We start from the raw sequence: 20,258 nt of genomic DNA, 5'->3' as shown, positions 1-20,258 counted from the left end.
TACATAGAAACATAGAAACATAGAAAATAGGTGCAGGAGCAGGCCATTCAGCCCTTCTAGCCTGCACCGCCATTCAATGAGTTCATGGCTGAACATGAAACTTCAGTACCCCCTTCCTGCTTTCTCGCCATAACCCTTGATCCCCCGAGTAGTAAGGACTTCATCTAACTCCCTTTTGAATATATTTAGTGAATTGGCCTCAACTACTTTCTGTGGTAGAGAATTCCACAGGTTCACCACTCTCTGGGTGAAGAAGTTTCTCCTCATCTCGGTCCTAAATGGCTTACCCCTTATCCTCAGACTGTGACGTCTGGTTCTGGACTTCCCCAACATTGGGAACATTCTTTCTGCATCTAACCTGTCTAAACCCGTCAGAATTTTAAACGTTTCTATGAGGTCCCCTCTCATTCTTCTGAACTCCAGTGAATACAAGCCCAGTTGATCCAATCTTTCTTGATAGGTCAGTCCCGCCATCCCGGGAATCAATCTGGTGAACCTTCGCTGCACTCCCTCAATAGCAAGAATGTCCTTCCTCAAGTTAGGAGACCAAAACTGTACACAATACTCCAGGTGTGGCCTCACCAAGGCCCTGTACAACTGTAGCAACACCTCCCTGCCCCTGTATTCAAATCCCCTCGCTATGAAGGCCAACATGCCATTTGCTTTCTTAACCGCCTGCTGTACCTGCATGTTAACCTTCAATGACTGATGTACCATGACACCCAGGTCTCGTTGCACCTTCCCTTTTCCTAATCTGTCACCATTCAGATAATAGTCTGTCTCTCTGTTTTTACCACCAAAGTGGATAACCTCACATTTATCCACATTATACTTCATGCATTTGCCCACTCACCTAACCTATCCAAGTCACTCTGCAGCCTAATAGCATCCTCCTCGCAGCTCACACTGCCACCCAACTTAGTATCATCTGCAAATTTGGAGATACTGCATTTAATCCCCTCGTCTAAATCATTAATGTACAATGTAAACAGCTGGGGCCCCAGCACAGAACCTTGCGGCACTCCACTAGTCACTGCCTGCCATTCTGAAAAGTACCCGTTTACTCCTACTCTTTGCTTCCTGTCTGACAACCAGTTCTCAATCCACGTCAGCACACTACCCCCAATCCCATGTGCTTTAACTTTGCACATTAATCTCTTGTGTGGGACCTTGTCGAAAGCCTTCTGAAAGTCCAAATATACCACATCAACTGGTTCTCCTTTGTCCACTTTACTGGAAACATCCTCAAAAAATTCCAGAAGATTTGTCGAGCATGATTTCCCTTTCACAAATCCATGCTGACTTGGACCTATCATGTCACCATTTTCCAGATGCACTGCTATGACATCCTTAATAACAGGTCAGTATCATATTGGTTGTACTCTCCTCAAACCAGGACCGGGACACGTTCATGTCCCAGCAGTGTCTGATACTTGAATTCACCAGTCAGTTTTGTTTTCATCTTGGACATTGGGTGCAATGACTCTGGAGGCCAAAATCCTAAAACGATCCAGGTGATGACATCATCTGAAGGAAGCAAACCAAAGGCTGTTTTGAATCTGAAGTTTATTTTTTGGTTGCTGAAATAGAAAAACAAAAACAAAAGCACTCTAGTGGCTGCCATTTGTTTAGAGTCAGCTCATTTTCCTTCCTAATATCAGGATCATTTTTTGCCAGTTCAATTTCTTCTGTGCCTTTTCAGGAGGGGTGGGGAGGGAGGGTGCGGACAAGGAGACTCCTTGAAATAAATTGAAAAAATGAATCCAGGGAAATTTACTATGGAAAGGTTCAAATACTACGGGGCACAAGTTTGAAAATGAAGTAAGGAGCAAGAAAGTAAGTCGGGTAGAGCTTTTTCGCCTAAAAGTTGAGTTGTAGAATAAGTTACCAGGGAAGGCAGTGAAGAAAACGGTATAAATGGGTACCTCAGTCAGTTAATTGGGTTTCTGGAGCAAGAGAAGGGGTTGAGAGAAATGATCAGCCATGATCTCATTGAATGGCGGAGCAGGCTCGAGGGGCCGAATGGCTGACTCCTCCTAATTCTTCTGTTAATCTAATTAAATAAAATGAAGTTGATGATAATGGCCTTTTCCTGTTCCTAAAAGTTGTGTTTTTTTTTTAACCAGAGGTATGTTAAAAATAGAATACTTTAGCAAGTCTGTTTATCATCTCGGCAGGTGTGTGGAATTGATTATTGTGGAGCAAATGAACAAGTACCGAGCGCGGCTGAAGGACATAAACAGCCTGGAGTTTGCAGAGAACAAAGCCAAGAACAGACTGTCGCTCATCCGACGCTCAATCGTAAGATCTTTCTACTTGCATTTTATCCAATCTTGTTTCTTGTTCTTCCTGTATTGAATCTCAGTGTCATTAGTCTTGTCCATTCAAGTTGTCTGTCTGCAACATTGGGTGGTGCATTGTTGTCTGTCTGTCTGTCTGCTAGGAGGCTTTATTGCATCCCACCGTGGTGCTGATTCAGCATGTACATTTTTGCTGTTCTGTGAGGTTGTAGCACCATGTTTGCTGTTCATATGAATTGGTCGCTGTGCTTAAGGCCATCAAAGATTGAGTGACTCAGGTTTAGTCTAATGCAGCCTCGTGGTGATTTTTATCTGTGTTTTCATGTGTGTGTGGCAAGGGACACTGTTGGTCGAGGGCAGCAGTGAATGTTGCTGTGTGACCCTGAGTAAACAGGTAGTATGTGTAAGGCTGCAGTTATAGTTGCTGCTTCAAATGGGGTTAGGTCCCAATCTGACTTCTGCCACAGAGCAATGCGAGACCAGCTTGGGTAGGCAAACTCTTACCGTTTGGGTTTTACACCATGTGGAGCATAAATCCAGTGTGTGGTGTGAATTTTTTAAGAAAGTTGTCAAGAAATCTGTAGAACCTCTTGGACACTTTGTGAACAGTACAGGAATATAGGCATTCCCTCCTGCACGCTCCAAAATGTTCAAACTTTACTGGCGAGGTGTGGTGTGCTGGGCACATGTACTGAGCTTTTGTTCAGCTGTTAGTCTGGAAGTGGAAGTAAAGAATGTTGGAGGGCAGTCTTGCCACATTGAACAAGGTTTCCCTGCCAGGAATAGTCTGTTCTGACAGATCTCCATAGACCGCAGTTTGCACCAGCTGTTGCAGGGGAAACTTGTGCAAAGCTTTTTCTTTCATTTAAATGTATTTTCGCAGTAAAACTCACCCATCTGTAGTGGCAGTCCTGACTAAGCACTCTGTGGCACACAGTTCAGGGTAAAAGCTTCTATTTCCATGGCTCTCATTTACTTGGAGCCGGGAAGCAGCACACTGTATTTGTTCTGTTACACATCTCTCGTTTTACCAAGCTTTACTTGCACCCTTAAATCTGTGATTTTGGCAGGTAGTCAGCTGTCTTTTGTTACCTGATGATAATTAACGAGGTAGCAGAAATTAAACTTGGTTCAATAGCCTTTATGGGCACAACACAAGGTCCAATGAAAAATAAATTTCAGGGGTGCCTGTTCCTTAAAAATACTTCATCTTGTTTCCGTGTGACTTCTCACCCCCAAAATGGAGAGAAATGATCCCTGAAAGATCATCAAAGAAAGGATCCAACATTCTTTTCCCACTTCTAGTGATTCTAGTCAGGTAGTTTGCCCTTACGAGCCAGCCCATTCCGTTTCTTTTATGTTCCAGTTGGAGTTGGGGTGACCAGCCACTTTGTTTCCAACTGGTCTGTCCAATAAGTCTGCAAAATGAAAACCAGACTGAAAAGTGCAGTTCCCACGTCGAGTGTTTAAAAAGGCCGCAAGCTAGTGAAACACAGAGTTTGATCTCCAGTTTGTGAGGCTGGGACTAACCGTGGCAGTATGTTGGTGCATGTGCAGGCAGCATGACCGCATGTGTAAATGTGGGGTGGGTCATTTTAGATTTGTACATCCTTCTTTCAGTCCCACTTGAGATGTATGCGCAGTCTATTTTAAATGTCCTGCTTGATTCAGTTCTGGTCTTGCAAAAGGCAGCTGCCTTTGTCCAAGCGTGCAGCAGGGTCAACAGTCTTTTGTGAGCCAGTTCTGTAATACGTGATATTCTGCAACTGCTTGATCGGAAGGTAGAATCATTCTATCCATGTGCCTTGTTGTTGGAGATGCTAATTCTTGTACTGCCAATCTGTTTTAATTGTGCGAAATCACCCATTACATCGCTGTCCATACACGCTGACTTGCACATTACCTGTTAATCTGTGTGTCTGTCTCTTTGTTGCGAGCTTGTCATTCCTAACATGAGGGGCACTTAACTTTTGGAGGGCTGAATAATGATTATTTGCAAAACATTACCATTCTGTGACGACGGAAATTCTTAAAAATTGGGTTACTAATCCAACTAATAGAGTGAAGAGTTTATCTCCCCCGATGGCCTAGTGCTTAAAGGCTCCGCCAAACGGTCCCTGGTCTTTGTGTGAGGGGTGGACTTGGGGATCTACAATTGGCTTCAGCACCTCTGGGCTAGGTACGTTAAAAATCAGCGCGAGTTCCCGCTCCTGATTGCTCAGTGACTTCTGTTGGTCAGTGCACGTGTGTGAACATCAAGTGAAGCCAGAATCTGGCTCGGCTGAGATGCCCTCCACGGTTGAGTAGCCTACTTGACAGTCATGATCATGTGCTCACACATGAAGATTAGCCACTTGGGTGAGCTACCAAGTGTTATCAGAGAGAGGAGGAGAGAAAGTGGGGCTGGGGAAGAATAACAAGTGACACTGTCGTCTGCAGTTATAGAATGAAAGCAACTGATACTTAACTTTAGTTGAGAAATGATTATACTAACTATTAAGAAATTATTCTTTTCTTTCTTTCTACACTAACTATTAACTAACCCAGCACCAAAAAAAATCCTTTTCCTGTAGCCTGCATGTTCCTGTTGAATGCACGGTCAAACTAACCTGATCCTCTACTTTTCGTGTTTTCCACTATAGAAACCGGTTATAATAGCAGTTAGATTCATGAGCATGAATCGCAGTTTGATTCCGGTAGGTATTTCTCCCACCATGTCACCACTTTGTGTCCAAGATTCCATTCATTACATGATGGTCTACCCCAAGCCTAGGGAATGACCCGGTTGTGTGTTGACTTGGAACAGAATGGTGGTTGTGCTGATTGGAGTTACTGATTTTCATTTGTAGTTGACTGCATTACCTGCTTCTGTTGGCTATTGTAAGCATTGCATTTTGTGAGTATTTAACCATTGGAGTTTGGTTCTGCTATATTGTGAAGGGCTATAAAATGGTGTCTAAACTCTGGTATTGTTCAGAACATCCCTTGGCTGATGGCACCACAACAACAACTGCTTGCATTTATATAGCGCCTTTAACGTAGTGAATCGTTCCAAGGGGCTTCACAGGAGTATTATACGATTAAAAATTTGTTAACAAGCTGCATAGGTAGAAATTAGCACAGGTGACCAAAAGCTTGGTCAAAGAGGTATGTTTTAAGGAAAGTCTTGAAGGAGGAGAGAGGTGGAGAGGTTTAGGGAGGGAGTTCCAGATCTTAGGGCCCAGGCAACAGAAGGCACAGCCACCAATAGTTGAGCGATTATAAGTGGGGATGCTCAGAAAGGCAGAATTAGAGAAGCGCAGACATCTCTGGCGGGTGGGGAAATTGTGGGGCTGGAGGAGATTAGAGATAGGGAGGGGCGAAGCCAAGGAGGGCTTGAAAATAAGGATAAGAATTTTGAAATTAAGGTGTTGCTTAACATAGAAACATAGAAAATAGGTGCAAGAGGAGGCCACCGCCATTCAATAAGATCATGGCTGATCATTCCCTCAGTACCCCTTTCCTGCTTTCTCTCCATACCTCTTGATCCTCTTGGCTGTAAGGGCCATATCTAACTCCCTCTTGAATATATCCAATGATCTGGCAACAAGAACTTTCTGCGGCAGGGAATTCCACAGGTTAACAACTCTCTGAGTGACGAAGTTTCTCCTCATCTCAGTCCTAAATGGCCTACCCCTTATCCTAAGACTATGTCCCCTAGTTCTGGACTTCCCCAACATCGGGAACATTCTTCCCGCATCTAACCTGTCCAGTCCTGTCAGAATCTTATACGTTTCTATGAGATCCCCTCTCATCCTTCTAAACTCCAGTGAATAAAGGCCCAGTTGATCCAGTCTCTCATCATACAACAGTCCAGCCATCCCTGGAATCAGTCTGGTGAACCTTTGCTGCACTCCCTCCTTCCTCAGATTAGGAGACCAAAACTGAACACCATATTCAAGGTGAGGCCTCACTAAGGCCATATACAACTGCAGTAAGACCTCCTGCTCCTATACTCAAATCTCCAAGCTATGAAGGCCAACATACCATTTGCTGCCTTCACCGCCTGCTGTACCTGCATGCCCACTTTCAATGACTGATGAACCATGACACACAGATCTTGTTGCACCTCCCCTTATCATAATCTGCCGCCATTCAGATGATAATCTGCCTTCGTGTTTTTGCCCCCAAAATGGATAACCTCACATTTATCCACATTATGCTGCATCTGCCATGCATTTGCTCACTCACCTAACCTGTCCAAGTCACCCTGTAGCCTCTTCGCGTCCTCCTCACAGCTCACACCGCCACCTAGTTTAGTGTCATCCGCAAACTTGGAGCTATTACACTCCATTCCTTCATCTAAATCGTTAATGTTTATTGTAAAGAGCTGGGGTCCCAGCACTGAGCCCTGCTGCACTTCACTAGTCGCTCCCTGCCATTCTGAAAAGGACCCGTTTATCCCAACTCTCTGCTTCCTGTCTGCCAACCAGTTCTCTATCCACGTCAGTATATTACCCCCAATACCATGTGCTTTGATTTTGCACACCAATCCTTGTCAAAAGCCTTTTGAAAGTCCAAATACACCACACACACTGGTTCTCCCTTGTCCACTCTGCTAGTTACATCCTCAAAAAATTTCAGAAGATTCGTCAAGCATGATTTCCCTTTCATAAATCCATGCTGACTTGGTCCGATCCTGTCACTGCTTTCCAAATGCGCTGCTATTTCATCCTTAATGATTGATTCCAACATTTTCCCCACTACTGATGTCAGGCTAACCGGTCTATAATTACCTGTTTTCTCTCTCCCTCCTTTTTAAAAAAAGTGGTGTTACATTAGCTGCCCTCCAGTCCATAGGAACTGATCCAGAGTCGATAGATTGTTGGAAAATGATCACCAATGCATCCACTATTTCTAGGGCCACTTCCTTAAGTACTCTGGGATGCAGACTACCAGGCCCCGGGGAATTATCGGCCTTCAATCCCATCAATTTCCCTAGCACAATTTCCTGCCTAATAAGGATATCCTTCAGTTCCTCCTCCTTCCTAGACCCACTGTTCCCTCGTACATTCGGAAGGTTATTTGTGTCTTCCTTTGTGAAGACAGAACCAAAGTATTTGTTCAATTGGTCTGCCATTTCGTTCCCCATTATAAGTTCACCTGAATCCAACTGCAAAGGACCCACGTTTGTGTTCACTAATCTTTTTCTCTTCACATATTTATAGAAGCTTTTTCAGTCAGTTTTTTTTCTTCCCTGCAAGCTTCCTCTTGTACTCTATTTTCCCCTTCTTAATTAAACCCTTAGTCGTCTTCTGTTGAATTCTAAATTTCTCCCAGTCCTCAGGTTTGTTGCTTTTTCTAGCCAAATTATGTGCCTCTTCTTTGGCTTTAACACTATCCTTAATTTCCCTTGTTAGCCATGGTTGAACCACCTTGCCCGTTTTATTTTTACTCCAGCAATTGTACATCCCTGTCTGAAGTTCATCCATGTGATCTTTAAATGTTTGCCATTGCTTATCCACCGTCAACCCTTTAAGTATCCTCTGTCAGTCTATTCTAGACAATTCACGCCTCAAGTCGAAAGCCAATGTAGGTCAGCGAGCACAGGGGGTGATGGGTGAGCGGGACTTGGTATACAAACTACTGTTGCATTCTCATTTTACCGTCCGCCACAAATGATAACTTTCTGCATGTAAAATCTGCACAAGAAAGAGCAAGAAGCTACTTCAACACCGAAGAGGCCAGGTAATGTCACCAGCATGAGTATATTCAAGACAGAAATCGATAGATTTTTGGATACAAGGGGAACCAAGGGATATGGGGACAGTGCAGGAAAGTGGAGTTGAGGTTGAAGATCAGCCATGATCTCATTGAATGACGGAGCAGGCTCGAGGGGCCGAATGGCCTACTCCTGCTCCTAATTCTTGCGTTCTTATTTTCTTACAATAAATTTCCTTTACTTTAAGTATTTTATGTTAATTAGTTGTGCTCTCTAGCAAAAATGTTATTTTTTAAAGAATTTTTTTCAAGAACATGTGTATTTCGTGTTAAAAAGCTTACACCAATTTATGCCACCTTTTCATCGATCAGTGATCTAGGTCTATGCTGCTGATATTCGTACAGCAGGCATGGTTTGTTAGGTGCCACAATTCACGGTATAGGTACTTTGTACAGCCTATGTTTGCTTACTTGTCACATCTGTGTTGCTGTGACAGAGGTAACAAGTAAGTGTCTATATATGTTACTAAGCACTTATCTTAAGTGGCACCTACAAGTAGTCTGTACAATCCAGAATAGATAGTTCCTATAGCCACATACTTTGGCCGCACATTTCATTGCTTAAATACGAGCGATGTTATTGGGCCAGCACTGACCCATAGAATGAGTTTGTTTATATTTAAATGTTTCCCATTTTTATGGCTTGGTAAGAAAATGTCCTTTAAATGCAAAGGCAGTGTGTAACTGAGCCATGCAGGCACCAGGTTCGAATCCCAGTCTGCGCTCAGTTAGCTGATCCCAGCTGGTGTTCGAATTGGCCTGGGCATCCCTGTGATAGAGACGGAAACCGAGGCTACGGTTCCCACTCCTCATCGTGATCCTGTGACTTCTGCTGGAAAGTGTGTGCATGTGATCTGCTTTTATATCGGCGTAATCAAGTGGATAAAATATATCATTTAATTTAAGTGGCCTTCCTTCTTATAAAAAAGGTAAGCTTCTATGGTTCAATTGCCAACCAACGATTCTCTAAAAATCCAACCAGCATCAAATTTAAACATTGTTGATTGGAGGTACCCTTGGGTCTTGACAGGTTCTGAGTGTGTCCAGTGTGGCTTTGCAATAAATTCACTTTCCACCCAGCAGTGAGGAGCCATATTAACACTTGTAATTCTCAGAATCCTGTTCTGTAGCAGGTTGCTCCAAATCAGCTTGCCTTGTTGTAGGGTGACCACCACGCTATCCACTTTACCACTAAACACGCAGCTTTTGGAGTGGGATCTCCGTTAATCAGAGCATTAGAATTGGATTGTAAATTTCCCGTTTTTGAGATGCCCTGTATGCGAGAATTTTTTTGGTCTCGCATGCATTGTCAAAATGTTTGTCAAGTTGCAGCATTCATTTGTGCTCTGGGAAGTTATTGCCAGAATTGTCCAACACTTTCACACTGAGCGTTTGAGTAAGGCACCGATAATTGTGTTTTTCTTAAAACGCCACGAGCCTAGCCTTGTTCATTTTTGGACTCGACAAAAAGGAGCACAGTGCACTTACATAATAGGTTAAATATTAGGCAGCCCTGCATCACGCCAGTGTGTTGTGGTGTGCTCAATAAGCTGCATAGTCTCGAAGCGCTGTATCTGTGACTGGCAATGAGCTGATTACTTGGCCTGACGGCATACAGGTGTAAGAATGAGTAGGTGTAGTAACGTAAGTGACCACTATTGCATATCTGTCAAATATGAGTGGGGTGGAATTGAATTGATTAAAGCTAGCAGTGGTCCACACCATACCGGGGCCATTTCACGATCACACTCCGTCTTTCTGGAAATGAGTTCAGTAAGAGAGTTGCTGAAACTTTTTCATGTTTTCTCTTTGTCGCCCATGCAGCCGAATGGTAATAAAAAGGTAATCTCTCTCTGAATGCTTTGTGTTATGTGCTTGTAGTAATCTCCTTTTCCTGGTGATGGCTCTTCAAAAAGATTGCGTCAGCGCTGCAACCACTCCAGCGCATGAGGGATGCCCCACCGCATGTGATTTTAAAATGTAACAGAACCTGAACAATGTAGAAAACAAAACTAAAACCATTTTCTAATCACTTTCTTGCGGTCTAGCTTGAAAATTGGGTGTCGGGTTTTATATCATGCAGTTGAGGTTCATCTGGTAACTGCATCCTATTACAATTAACAGAGACTGTTCTGTACATTTCCTTACCTTGGCCTGATGTGACGTGCTCTGGGATACTCCACAGGTACAGGGTATGTGAACAGCACTGAACTTGGATCTCACCATTTTGTCTTCCAATTTAATACCAAATTAGACGCATTCTTTGACTGTGGCCTGTTCCCAATAGAAACTGGAGTGAGATGAACTCATTTCATGCAGACCCTTAAAGCCAGAGGAGGATTTCATCTCATCAGTCTGGGCTGGATTTGAGCCAGTGTCCCAGAGATGAAAGGCTGTTGTACTAATCTGCCGCACCAACCAATTAAATGGAGAGGGCTCACTACTTAAAAGGACAGGTAAACGAGATTAGAGCTGAAGGCTCCATCATGGAGCTAGCTCCATTGCAGGCCCCATGGGATGAATGGTCTCCTGTGCTAAAAATATCAATCGTTTAAAAAAATATCAGATGACTTTTTTCGGGTTGTCCTCTGTTAATCTCGTGTTGTGCTCATTACCTTTGATCCTGCTGGTTCAGAGTAAGGTATCGATGAGAAGCAGGCCATTTGCTGGAGTGGGAGCAGGCTGGGGTTTGGCTGTGATGTGTGTGGGTTTTGTTGCTGAATGTTGTGTGGTTTCCATGTGCAAGTCTGTGTCATGCTCGTGTTTTCCTTTGCATAACTGTAGCCGGTACTACGGCTGTTGGTTATTTAGATATCAATTAAAAAGCAAATATGCTTTCAAAATGTTCAAATTATGTTGGAAAATCACATTCTCTCAACTCCTAATTCAAGACAAGCATCCGGAGACCAAGAAACCTTTCGCCTCGGGTGCCTGCTTGTCACAGCAGTGACCCAGTGCCGCTCCCCAGCTGAAGAACGTGGCCATGTCTGTTGTATTTAGGTGATCTGATTTGCAGCGTTCGTTATTCCTGCATTCAGATGAAGCCAGCTGCAAGCCAACCTCTCAGCTTTTTGAGATCAAAAAACAAAACTGTTGGTCATCCAAAAACTAACGGGTAACAATTTTGGAAGGAACAAACAAAATGTTTAAAATAATATCGATGCAATTGTCTTCACAAATTGCAACACTGAAAAGAGTTGCCATGCGTCATTTGCTGCATCCTCAGTGCCTCCCCTGGAACCCCATCCCACCCCACCCCACACGCCATTCAGCTGTCAGCATGTGACACAGCTTAAGGTGCTTTCTCTGTTTTGCTGCCCTTCAGTACTGGGAGATGAAGAAGTCCTTTCTGTGCCAAACAGAATGTGGACGAGTGCTTCACAACAGGACGGCATTGTACAGACATTAACGTTAGTGGGGTTTAACCCTAAATTAGGAATTAATGTTTGACAAGGGGAGGGGAACTATCAGACTTAATTAAGTTTAACTCTTAAAATCAAAGAGGTTAATCAAGATACAGTATAAATTAAGAAGCAAACCTATTTGCCAAGAAACACTAGAGTAAATAGAAGGCTTGTGTAATTGTGGGCTGCAAGTTATCCCATCTGAAATGATGGCTCTGTCCTGAGCTTGTGAATTTGAAACGTCTTGATTCGTTTCTTTGCATTGCTGTTTGCGCTGTAGAGTGTCAGAGACCGCTGCAGAATTACTGCCCAACCAATCAATATCTGCATTGTAAGGAAAGTGGAGGGAGCGGAAAGTCTAGATTTGGAGGTGATTGTGGAAGGAGCAACTTTGGATTTACTCTACCACGTACAGTCTTCAGGCTTTTAAAAACAAAGCTTGCCATCACCGACTTGATTTACTTTCTCTCCTCTCCAGTATTTTTTTTGCCAATTTCCCCCTCTAATTTTTATCCCCTTCTCTTCAGAAAGAGATGACTCCTCTCTGAGGTACAGTCCCAGCACTGGATAGTCTCTGGTACGTGAAGCGGCTGTTGTTCTGCGTGAGCCATACTGCAGGCTATTTAACTTTGGGGGCATCACAGTAGACTCCAGTCCAATTCTCACCCAATGTTCACATGTGCTTCAATCAGTGACTAGTGGATTGCAATTGGGAGCAGGAACCCTGCCAAGATCCACTCAATCAGCACAGACTCTGGATCGAACTTTGGATCATTCTGGTCTGTATGGCTCAGATACTCCCAGGATAGACACTCAACCATTGGGAAACCTTTCGTAGTCTTATTAATCTACATGGCATCCTGTATTCTGACCTTGATCCTTTGCCTAGTTTTTTCAATTTAAAATAATCCAACTCTAGAGGAGCAAAAAAAGGTGAATTTGTGACTTTGATTCATGAATAAAAGTTTGTATTGTAAAGTAAATGACCATGAATGTCCATAGGGCACTCGATTGAAGTCACCTGTCTAAACACACTTTCTACTTTGTGGACAGACTCTCTTGTTGGTTTTATTTCCTTTCATATTGTGACTGAGTAGCTTATTCTTTGTGACTTTTATAGGGAAAAGGTCGACTTCGCCGCTCAAATTACAGCAGCCCCACCTCTCCAGTTGGAATGCGACTGCCATCGGTCGCGGATGTTCCCGAAGAAACGGCGAGTGCTGATGAATCGACTGACATGGATTTGACTGAGCAGCAGCAGGCGGCCATGCAGCAGGAGGAGAGGGCGCTAACTGAGCAAATAGAGACCCTGCAAAAAGAAAAGTAAGAGGCACAAAACATTTGGGGTGCTGGGCCAGGCTGGGAGGCATTGTGAGCTGTGGTTCCTGGCGCTTCACACTATGGGCAGAGTTCAAATAGCCAGACAGTTCTGTATGCTCGAGATAAAACCAGGAAATAGTGCCTGGTTCAGTGATTTCTGCTGCAGTGCTTTTATTGAATTTGAATTGTTGAATCTTAAATACAGTGAGTCAGGTGCATTAACAAATGCATGACATTATGGGCAATGGTATCATTATTACGCATAATTGTGACATTCTTGTACTCCAGTTATATTCCTGAATGCAGGCACTGGAGATTTTCTGCTACCAGGAATGTTGTATGGGAGCTCCAACAGCCTCCTTCCTCCAATTTCCATTCCTTTCAGCCAGGGTCCTTTCCCTGCCTGTAGTTCTATCCACACTCGTCTAAATCCAGGCCACGGTCCCCAGTAGCAGATAGCCAACCTCCCGACTTTGGGCGTGTGAAGCTCCTTTATATTAATCGTAGATGCTCGCCCCCGATGTGCACGCCACATGCAGCCACATGCCGTAAACCAACCACATTTATTACGGCTGGGAAGAAGTATTTCTGACTATTGCCTTTGTGCTTGGCTCTGGTAGATATGCAGTTTTGATATGCATGAGTCCCTTGTTATGACATCGAGCGGATGGATGTAGCTGGCTGCAATCACCCTGATGTTATGGTGTTAGTACCTAGTGTGTGCATACAGGTTAAACGATCACAGCCAGTCTACGTAGGCACTGACTGTTCTAATTACTGTTCTGTGTGGAGCCTGGCTGCACTGTTCAAGCATAAACACACGGGAGTGATGCAGTTGGGTTGCTGGGCCATGACTCTTCAAGCACTGAAGGGGAAAGTAGCAAAATCTCCTGGCAATATGAATCGACTAGTTGTATTTGTTGTTATTATTTTCAAACATTTCCATTTCAGTGCACGGCTTCAATATTTCGGTAAGTGTCTCATTTTAAAAACAAAAAAATTGTACCTTGTTTTTAGGGAGGAGCTGACATTCGAAATGCTTGCTCTGGAGCCACGAGCCTCGGATGATGAAACTCTTGAGTCAGAAGCATCTATTGGAACAGCGGACAGCTTCGAAAACTTAAACATGGACTCTGAGGGAGCAGCATCGGAACGTTCCGGTAACTGATCCAGTGACATTTCCCCTCAAAATTGTGCCACTTGTCAGCAGTTTATGCACAAAGATGTTTTCAGTATCTTATTGCCTTGGGAATGTGGAGAGATTATTGTTGAATTTAACAGCAGGACCTGATTTTAACTTTTGGATTCCATTTCCCGTCTGACAACCAGCCAGATTGGGAGCCGGGGAGCGGAGAGGTGGGATGGCGTGATTGTGGGTTGGAAGGGACAATGGAGGGGTGGGGGCCATGGATAGATTGCGGGATGAAAAGATCAGGGGTGAGCTGTGGGTAGATCGATGGGTGGCGGGGTGCTGTGGATAGATTGCTGGCTGGCGACATGGTTGGAAAGATTGGCAGGGGGTGGGTAGTACGTCGGGGGGGGAGGGTAGGTGGGGATAGCAGAGAGTTCAGTCAGCGCCGGAGCGATGGGGGAGGGAAAGGGCTTATGGCTCACTCGCAGGGGTCCGATCGCAGGGAGGGGGTAGTGTCCAATAGTGAGGATTGGCCGATCGGGGTGTGGTAAACCACTTAGCTTGAGGGGCAGTGCAGGAAAGGCACTTACTGTGTTAAAACTATTGGAAGTGGGTTGGGGTCAGGATTCCTATTTTTGAACATTTAACTGCCCATTCTCCGCCCATCCTGGGGATTAAGTTCCCCACATTGTCCAGAATCGTACAGCAGGAATAATGGCAATTTGGATGAGGTACTGTACTAAACTACTGTTCCCATCAATCAGAGCCCCAGCTACAGTCGGTGTCTTCAGGAAGATGATGAGAAAATACATTTACGACTTCAGAATATTGCGAGATTAAATTACGCAGTTGTTATAAGTAACAAAGCTGTAGCAGAATCAGTCTGACAGAGAACTGAATGAGTATTTGTCCGTACTAAAGTCTCTCTTTTTGTTCATGGACAGAAAGAAGCTCAGTAATGAGCTCCATCAGCCAGCATCGATCTGAAGCAGTGAGCAGGCTGAGGAGGCCCCTGAGGAAGAAAACTGATTCTATGGAGTCGGCCGATTCAACCGTTCATTCCTCGCCTACAATGTCACTGTCGTCGTCTTGTTTACCTCAAAGGCGATTCCGTTTCCGCTCAAAATCACCCTCGCCGGCATTTTACCGCTCGCACAATATTGCCAACAGCACCGAGCAAAGAGCAGGTGGGGAGGGGGCACAGAGCCAGCCCAGAGGTCAAGAAGAGAGGCCGCAGTTTACAAGCCGAGGGACCTTCAATCCCGAAAAGGGCAAACAAAAACTAAAGATGCTGAAGCGCTCGGCCCAGAAGCCCAAAGACACGACTGACGGGGCCTCGGGCACAGGGAAGAAGCGCAGTACCGAGCCAGACTTTAGTGCTCCCCAGCAGATGGTGGTATTTGGGAACAATGAGTTCATGGTGTGAGGCCAAGGATTTTGAAGGTTTCTATACTAATTGGGTAGAGGTCTTTCATCCATCCCTACACATCTCCTTCCTCCTGGTTGCTGCTATCTCAGTACACCACATGCAACACGTCCAATCCTCATAGATGGCATCACTGCCTCAAGGAATGACAAAGGGAAGCGATTTCTGTCTATTTAAACAAAATAAAACCTGCCGGAAGGTTTGTACTGTGGCCTTAACCATATAACCATTGAGAAAGCAAAATCTCTGCACTACCTGTCGGTGTGCCGAGAAGCATCTGGGCTGCAGATGCATTGGCTTAAACAGATGCTGGTCGCTGTTCTCGAGGGTCGACAAGGGTATCTGCAGTCCAGAGGATTGTGGCAGGGAGGCCGTACTTGAAGAAGCACTTGCTGTCCAGACAGTGATCCATCACCCAGAAAAGAGGGGACTGATGAATCTGCTCATTCCAAAAGACTGAAGGAATAAAGTGGATCTAAACTGTTACCCCACAGTCACACTCCATTGACACATGTCGACAAAGATCGTCGAGAGAGCTTAATTGAGAGATCACAAAAGACTAGATGCTTACAATCAGACTCGACAGCACTTCTCACTAACTTGGAGGCACTGCTGTCAGACAAAGGATTTTTAAATGTTTCAGAAGCAGCCAGTGGCCACTGGGAAATGTAAGCCAAAATGTCTGTGTACAAAAAAAAAATGTATTAACCATGAGTCCTATGTCTGACATTTTTACAGGGTTTCAGGAACCACTTTACCAGTCAAGTAATGCTGCTCCTACCTGGGTGTGTAGAATTTAGGAAGCCTGGAGAAAAGGGACCAACCTGACTAGTCACTGAGCTTGTAAATCCAACAGCTGTCCGCGCAGCAGCGGACATGAGCAAAAAGTGCAGTTACATTACACCTCATCGACTGATGCATGATGATAGCGTAGGTAAGCCAAAACCATACTTGGTCCGTTAATCTCAGCCCAGAGGAAAATCTTTTATTGAATTGTCAGTATTAAAAGCAAAGAGGACTTGAAGAATTTTTAGTCTGGTTTCTAAAGCTCGCTGTTAAGTCAAATGTTTTGTTTTTAAGCTTTTATTTGAACTTTTCTTTTTTCTAAAAAAAATTTTATTTCCGTGATGGAAGATTGTAGCTTCCTGTCCAAAGGGAGTATCTGTGGAGTAGGTTAGGAACAAAACTGAATGTAACAATCACTGGAACGGGCATGCTGGGCTTCTCGTAACTTATAGTATGCTCATGACTGTATATTTCAAGAAATCTGTTTGTAATGGATATATTATCCTGTGTCATATTCTATAATAAGTACTCGTATAAACTGTTAAGTAAACACAGCCCAAAGTATGTGAGGTTTCTGTACAGTTTCAACTCTGTATTTTTGACGTTAGCAGTTGGGGTGGCCACCTTATGTATAAAGTGCAATTTGTGTAATATTTCTTAAATATATCTGCGTATGGTTGTACAAACAAGTTTATGAACAAATAGCCCACAGCATATTAAAGAACAAGAGCTGTAAAACTCACTTCCTGACTTTCTTCTTGTGCACAGAAGAGGAACCTGACAGTACTATTGGTCAAATCTGTGGGGCCAAAAACAGTGAATGCAACGTAGCATTTAAAAAAAAACGAAACCTTTATGCCCCACGCGTGGGGACAGGTAGATAACGCTTGACTTCATGCCCTTTCTATGTGCGTGTGTGTGTGCGTGTTACTTTTTCTTTATCCGAGAACTACTTTTGAACAACTGAAAGTTGATGGAGATGCAAGCCCAGCTGACTCGTACTACTCCCAGCCAATGCCTTCTGATTCCGTCAAACGGTCAACAGTTACATCCTTAACTTTGCATGCTTCAAGCCTTCTCTCTTCCAAGCTCCTCATTGCTTCACTGCAGCTAGGAGGTTGGAGTTTATCTTTGCCGGTCTCACTGTCAGCCGGCATGCTTTGTGGGGTGGGAATGCTTTGAATATCCCCATCTCACCTAAGTTAATTTCTCTCTCCCCGAGAGTGGTTTAGCCAGAGAAAATTGATTCTTAAAAGTAATAAAATTGTTCCTTGCTACAAACGATTTTGCCAGTGAGATCAGGAGGGGATCAGAACTAGAAGAGCTCATCCAGGCAAGAGGAGAGCAGATAAAGGGTTGGAGATTGAGGAATACATCCCTATTTTGATGAGCAGAAGTGTTCTTGCTGCCAGGCTAGTGGACATGTTTAGCTTGCTGTATTGAGCATGATAGTTCTGCAGTTCTCCTTGCTGGCTGTGAATCTCCTCTGCCTTCCCCGCCTCACCCCCACCGCCAGAAAAAAGCCGAAGTTGGAATGACGAAGTACCTGCTGATTAAATATACGCATTTATTGATAAACTGTTACACTGCTTGGGGTTGGTGGTTTATCGATGCTGTTTCAGTAAGCCACTGCTTAATCCCCAGCGTGCACCCTTATTCAGTGCCATGGAGTTGTAGGCCCAGTGGTATTTCAAGGAATTGCTCAGATACACGGCCATTGCCACTTGTTAGATTTTACTTGTTGAGTCACAAGCTGTCCTGTTTCTCGTTGTCCTCCTCCAGTGTTCTCTCCTGAAGGTGGTGGCACATGCTGGGGTACAGTTGCACAGGCGCTGGACGCCTCCAGTACATCACCCAAGGAGCCATTTTTCATGTGCAAGCCCAGAGCGGAGATGCTAGCAAGCTATTTGACAGTGGGCAGTCTTCACAGCTGAGCCCGAGGCTGCCCTCACTCAACAACCCCACACATGCACTTTCTTGCAAAGGTGACTGGATAGTGATCAGGAAGAGGGGCCCTTGCTGATTTTTCTCTGCTCTAGTCCAGGGTCGCTGTGTCCAATCGTTGCATCCCAACTACTATACCCAGTAGTGAATCCGTTAACGAGTGTGAAGTACCTAACGTGCACTTGTGTTGCACACGCGTACAATCTTTTAGCTTCATGTTTGGTTGAAAACCAAGAACAAATGGCGTTTTCTTGGGAAGGGGTGGGCTGGGCAGTGTTGAATAACAGTGGAGAACCAGGAGGCAGTTGGAAGACTTTGAGAATCCGGTGGAGATAACATTACAAACCACAGGAGCACAAGATGTCTCCCTGAATCTTGAACTGCCTCCTTGTCTATTTGATGTGATAAGGGCACGGAGTTGGGGAGATTTGTTCCCTTTCTGTAAACACTATGCCAAATTATATCATTGAAAGTGTAATACAAGAGTTTATAATGTAAGTAGATGCATTATGTCGAAATCATATGGCTGGTATAAAGGTATTACAGGGTTGGTCTTTGGAATACATTGCTGGGTTACTGTGTATCTTGTATGCTAATTTAATAATTTGCCATGATCTAATAAAGTACCTTCCTGTCTTTTTATGGCGTTGTATCCACTGATTATTTTTTTATATGCTTATTGAGAGAGATCTGGCACGGTACACTTTTTAATTACCACGTCCAAAACTTTCTTGATCTTAAATAGTCTCTCAACCTCTTCTCCTGAAGGTGCTTACTCGTTGCTGCATTCAGTTTAATTCATGTTGGCTGAGCTCTGGTATTTTGCCCAAGAGACTATTCTTGAATGTTTAACCCAAGACAGTGATTTTGCAGGTTGTTTGACGGTGGCTGGTGTCAAAGCTAAGCCACGATCCCATAGAATCATACAATGATACAGCACATCAGATCATAACTCATTGCATAAAAATATTTTCCCCATCTCGCCTCTGGTTCTTTTGCCAATTACTTTAAATCTGAGTCCTTTGGTTACTGACACTTCAGCCACTGGAAACAATTTCTCCTTAAGTTAATCTGTCAAAACACATCATGATTTTGAACACTATTAAATCATCTCTTCATCTTCTCTGCTCCAAGGACAACTTGGTGTCCACTTGTGCATTTTCCAGCAAGACTCATTAGGTTGCAATTAAGAGCAGAAACTCTTCCTGAATTTCCAACGTTCTGGCTAGCCAGGGCACTACGGCCAAATGCAGCGTGATCTGCTGCTACCCCAGCCGAGATTGGCGAACACGATGACACCACTCCACGTGCTGTGATATGAGAAAATGATATGGTCTATAATTCAGCAAAGTGTAAGAGAGGAGAATGAGTGATTCACCATGGTAAACAGTAATCAGTCCTTGCTGTGCTTCCTGTTGTTTATATTCTCCTCACTGAAGACTGATTGCTGCAGATTGAGTGCATTGGGAGATAACAAAGCTGAGTGCAGCCACTTGACCCGATTTCCCCCGACAAGTTCAGTTCAAACAGATTATTTAGTTCAATTTATGGTATGTCTGAGGACCTTGGCTAACTGCCAAAAACTGAATCGTGATCCTCTGTTTAATACCTTGTTTACACAGAAAAGATGATCAAACATGTTTCCACTGTAAACAGCAAAAAATCTAGGCTGACACTGTCAGTGCAGTACTGAGGGAGTGCTGCACTGTCTCACTGTCTTTCAGATGAGACGTTAAATTGAGGCCCCATCTGCCCCCTCAGGTGGATGTAAAAGACATCATGGCACTATTTCAAAGAAGAGCAGGCGAGTTCACAATAGTGCAGAGCGTATACTTTCACTCATGGGGGAAACTAAAACTAGGGGGCATAGTCTCAGAAAAACGGGCCGCCCATTTAAAACTGAGATGAGGAGGAATTTCTTCTCTGAGGGTTGTAAATCTGTGGAATTCGCTGCCCCATTAAAGATGCAAGTTGTAACAACTCAGAAATGCCATGTGTAGCCATATGGGCAATAGTCTTTGCCTGAACATCTCAGTAATGCAAATGGTAAAATGGAAGGCCTTATTTTCAGAGTATGCGCTGGCTGTGAGGAGTCTTGTTTGCTGCCAGCGCTTCTTGGAAACTGAACCCCGAGATGTGGTTGGGGTGGAGTGTAGAATGTTTTAGTGTAAGGGGTGTCGCAGTTG

General features: G+C 44.1%; 1 protein-coding gene across 8 annotated transcripts in view; it reads left to right on the top strand.

The window, feature by feature from the left end:
* myo9aa (myosin IXAa) overlaps window positions 1–18,714 on the top strand; it is a 285,885-nt gene extending 267,171 nt beyond the window's left edge. For 6 of the 8 annotated variants that reach the window (XM_070864901.1, XM_070864903.1, XM_070864904.1 and 3 more), the window contains 5 exons: window positions 2,178–2,301; window positions 4,943–4,996; window positions 12,585–12,787; window positions 13,802–13,944; window positions 14,861–18,714. In XM_070864901.1, the coding sequence (XP_070721002.1) occupies window positions 2,178–2,301; window positions 4,943–4,996; window positions 12,585–12,787; window positions 13,802–13,944; window positions 14,861–15,342 (1,006 nt within the window). In that variant the 3' untranslated portion in view covers window positions 15,343–18,714. The remainder of the gene's footprint in view (window positions 1–2,177; window positions 2,302–4,942; window positions 4,997–12,584; window positions 12,788–13,801; window positions 13,945–14,860) is intronic. The other 2 variants (XM_070864905.1, XM_070864902.1) reach the window with 1 other exon arrangement.
* Window positions 18,715–20,258: the final 1,544 nt, after the last annotated feature.

Source organism: Pristiophorus japonicus, chromosome 21 (genome assembly GCF_044704955.1).
Source record: "Pristiophorus japonicus isolate sPriJap1 chromosome 21, sPriJap1.hap1, whole genome shotgun sequence".
NCBI classification, from domain to species: domain Eukaryota; kingdom Metazoa; phylum Chordata; class Chondrichthyes; family Pristiophoridae; genus Pristiophorus; species Pristiophorus japonicus.
This window is presented reverse-complemented; position numbering and strand designations above follow the sequence as displayed.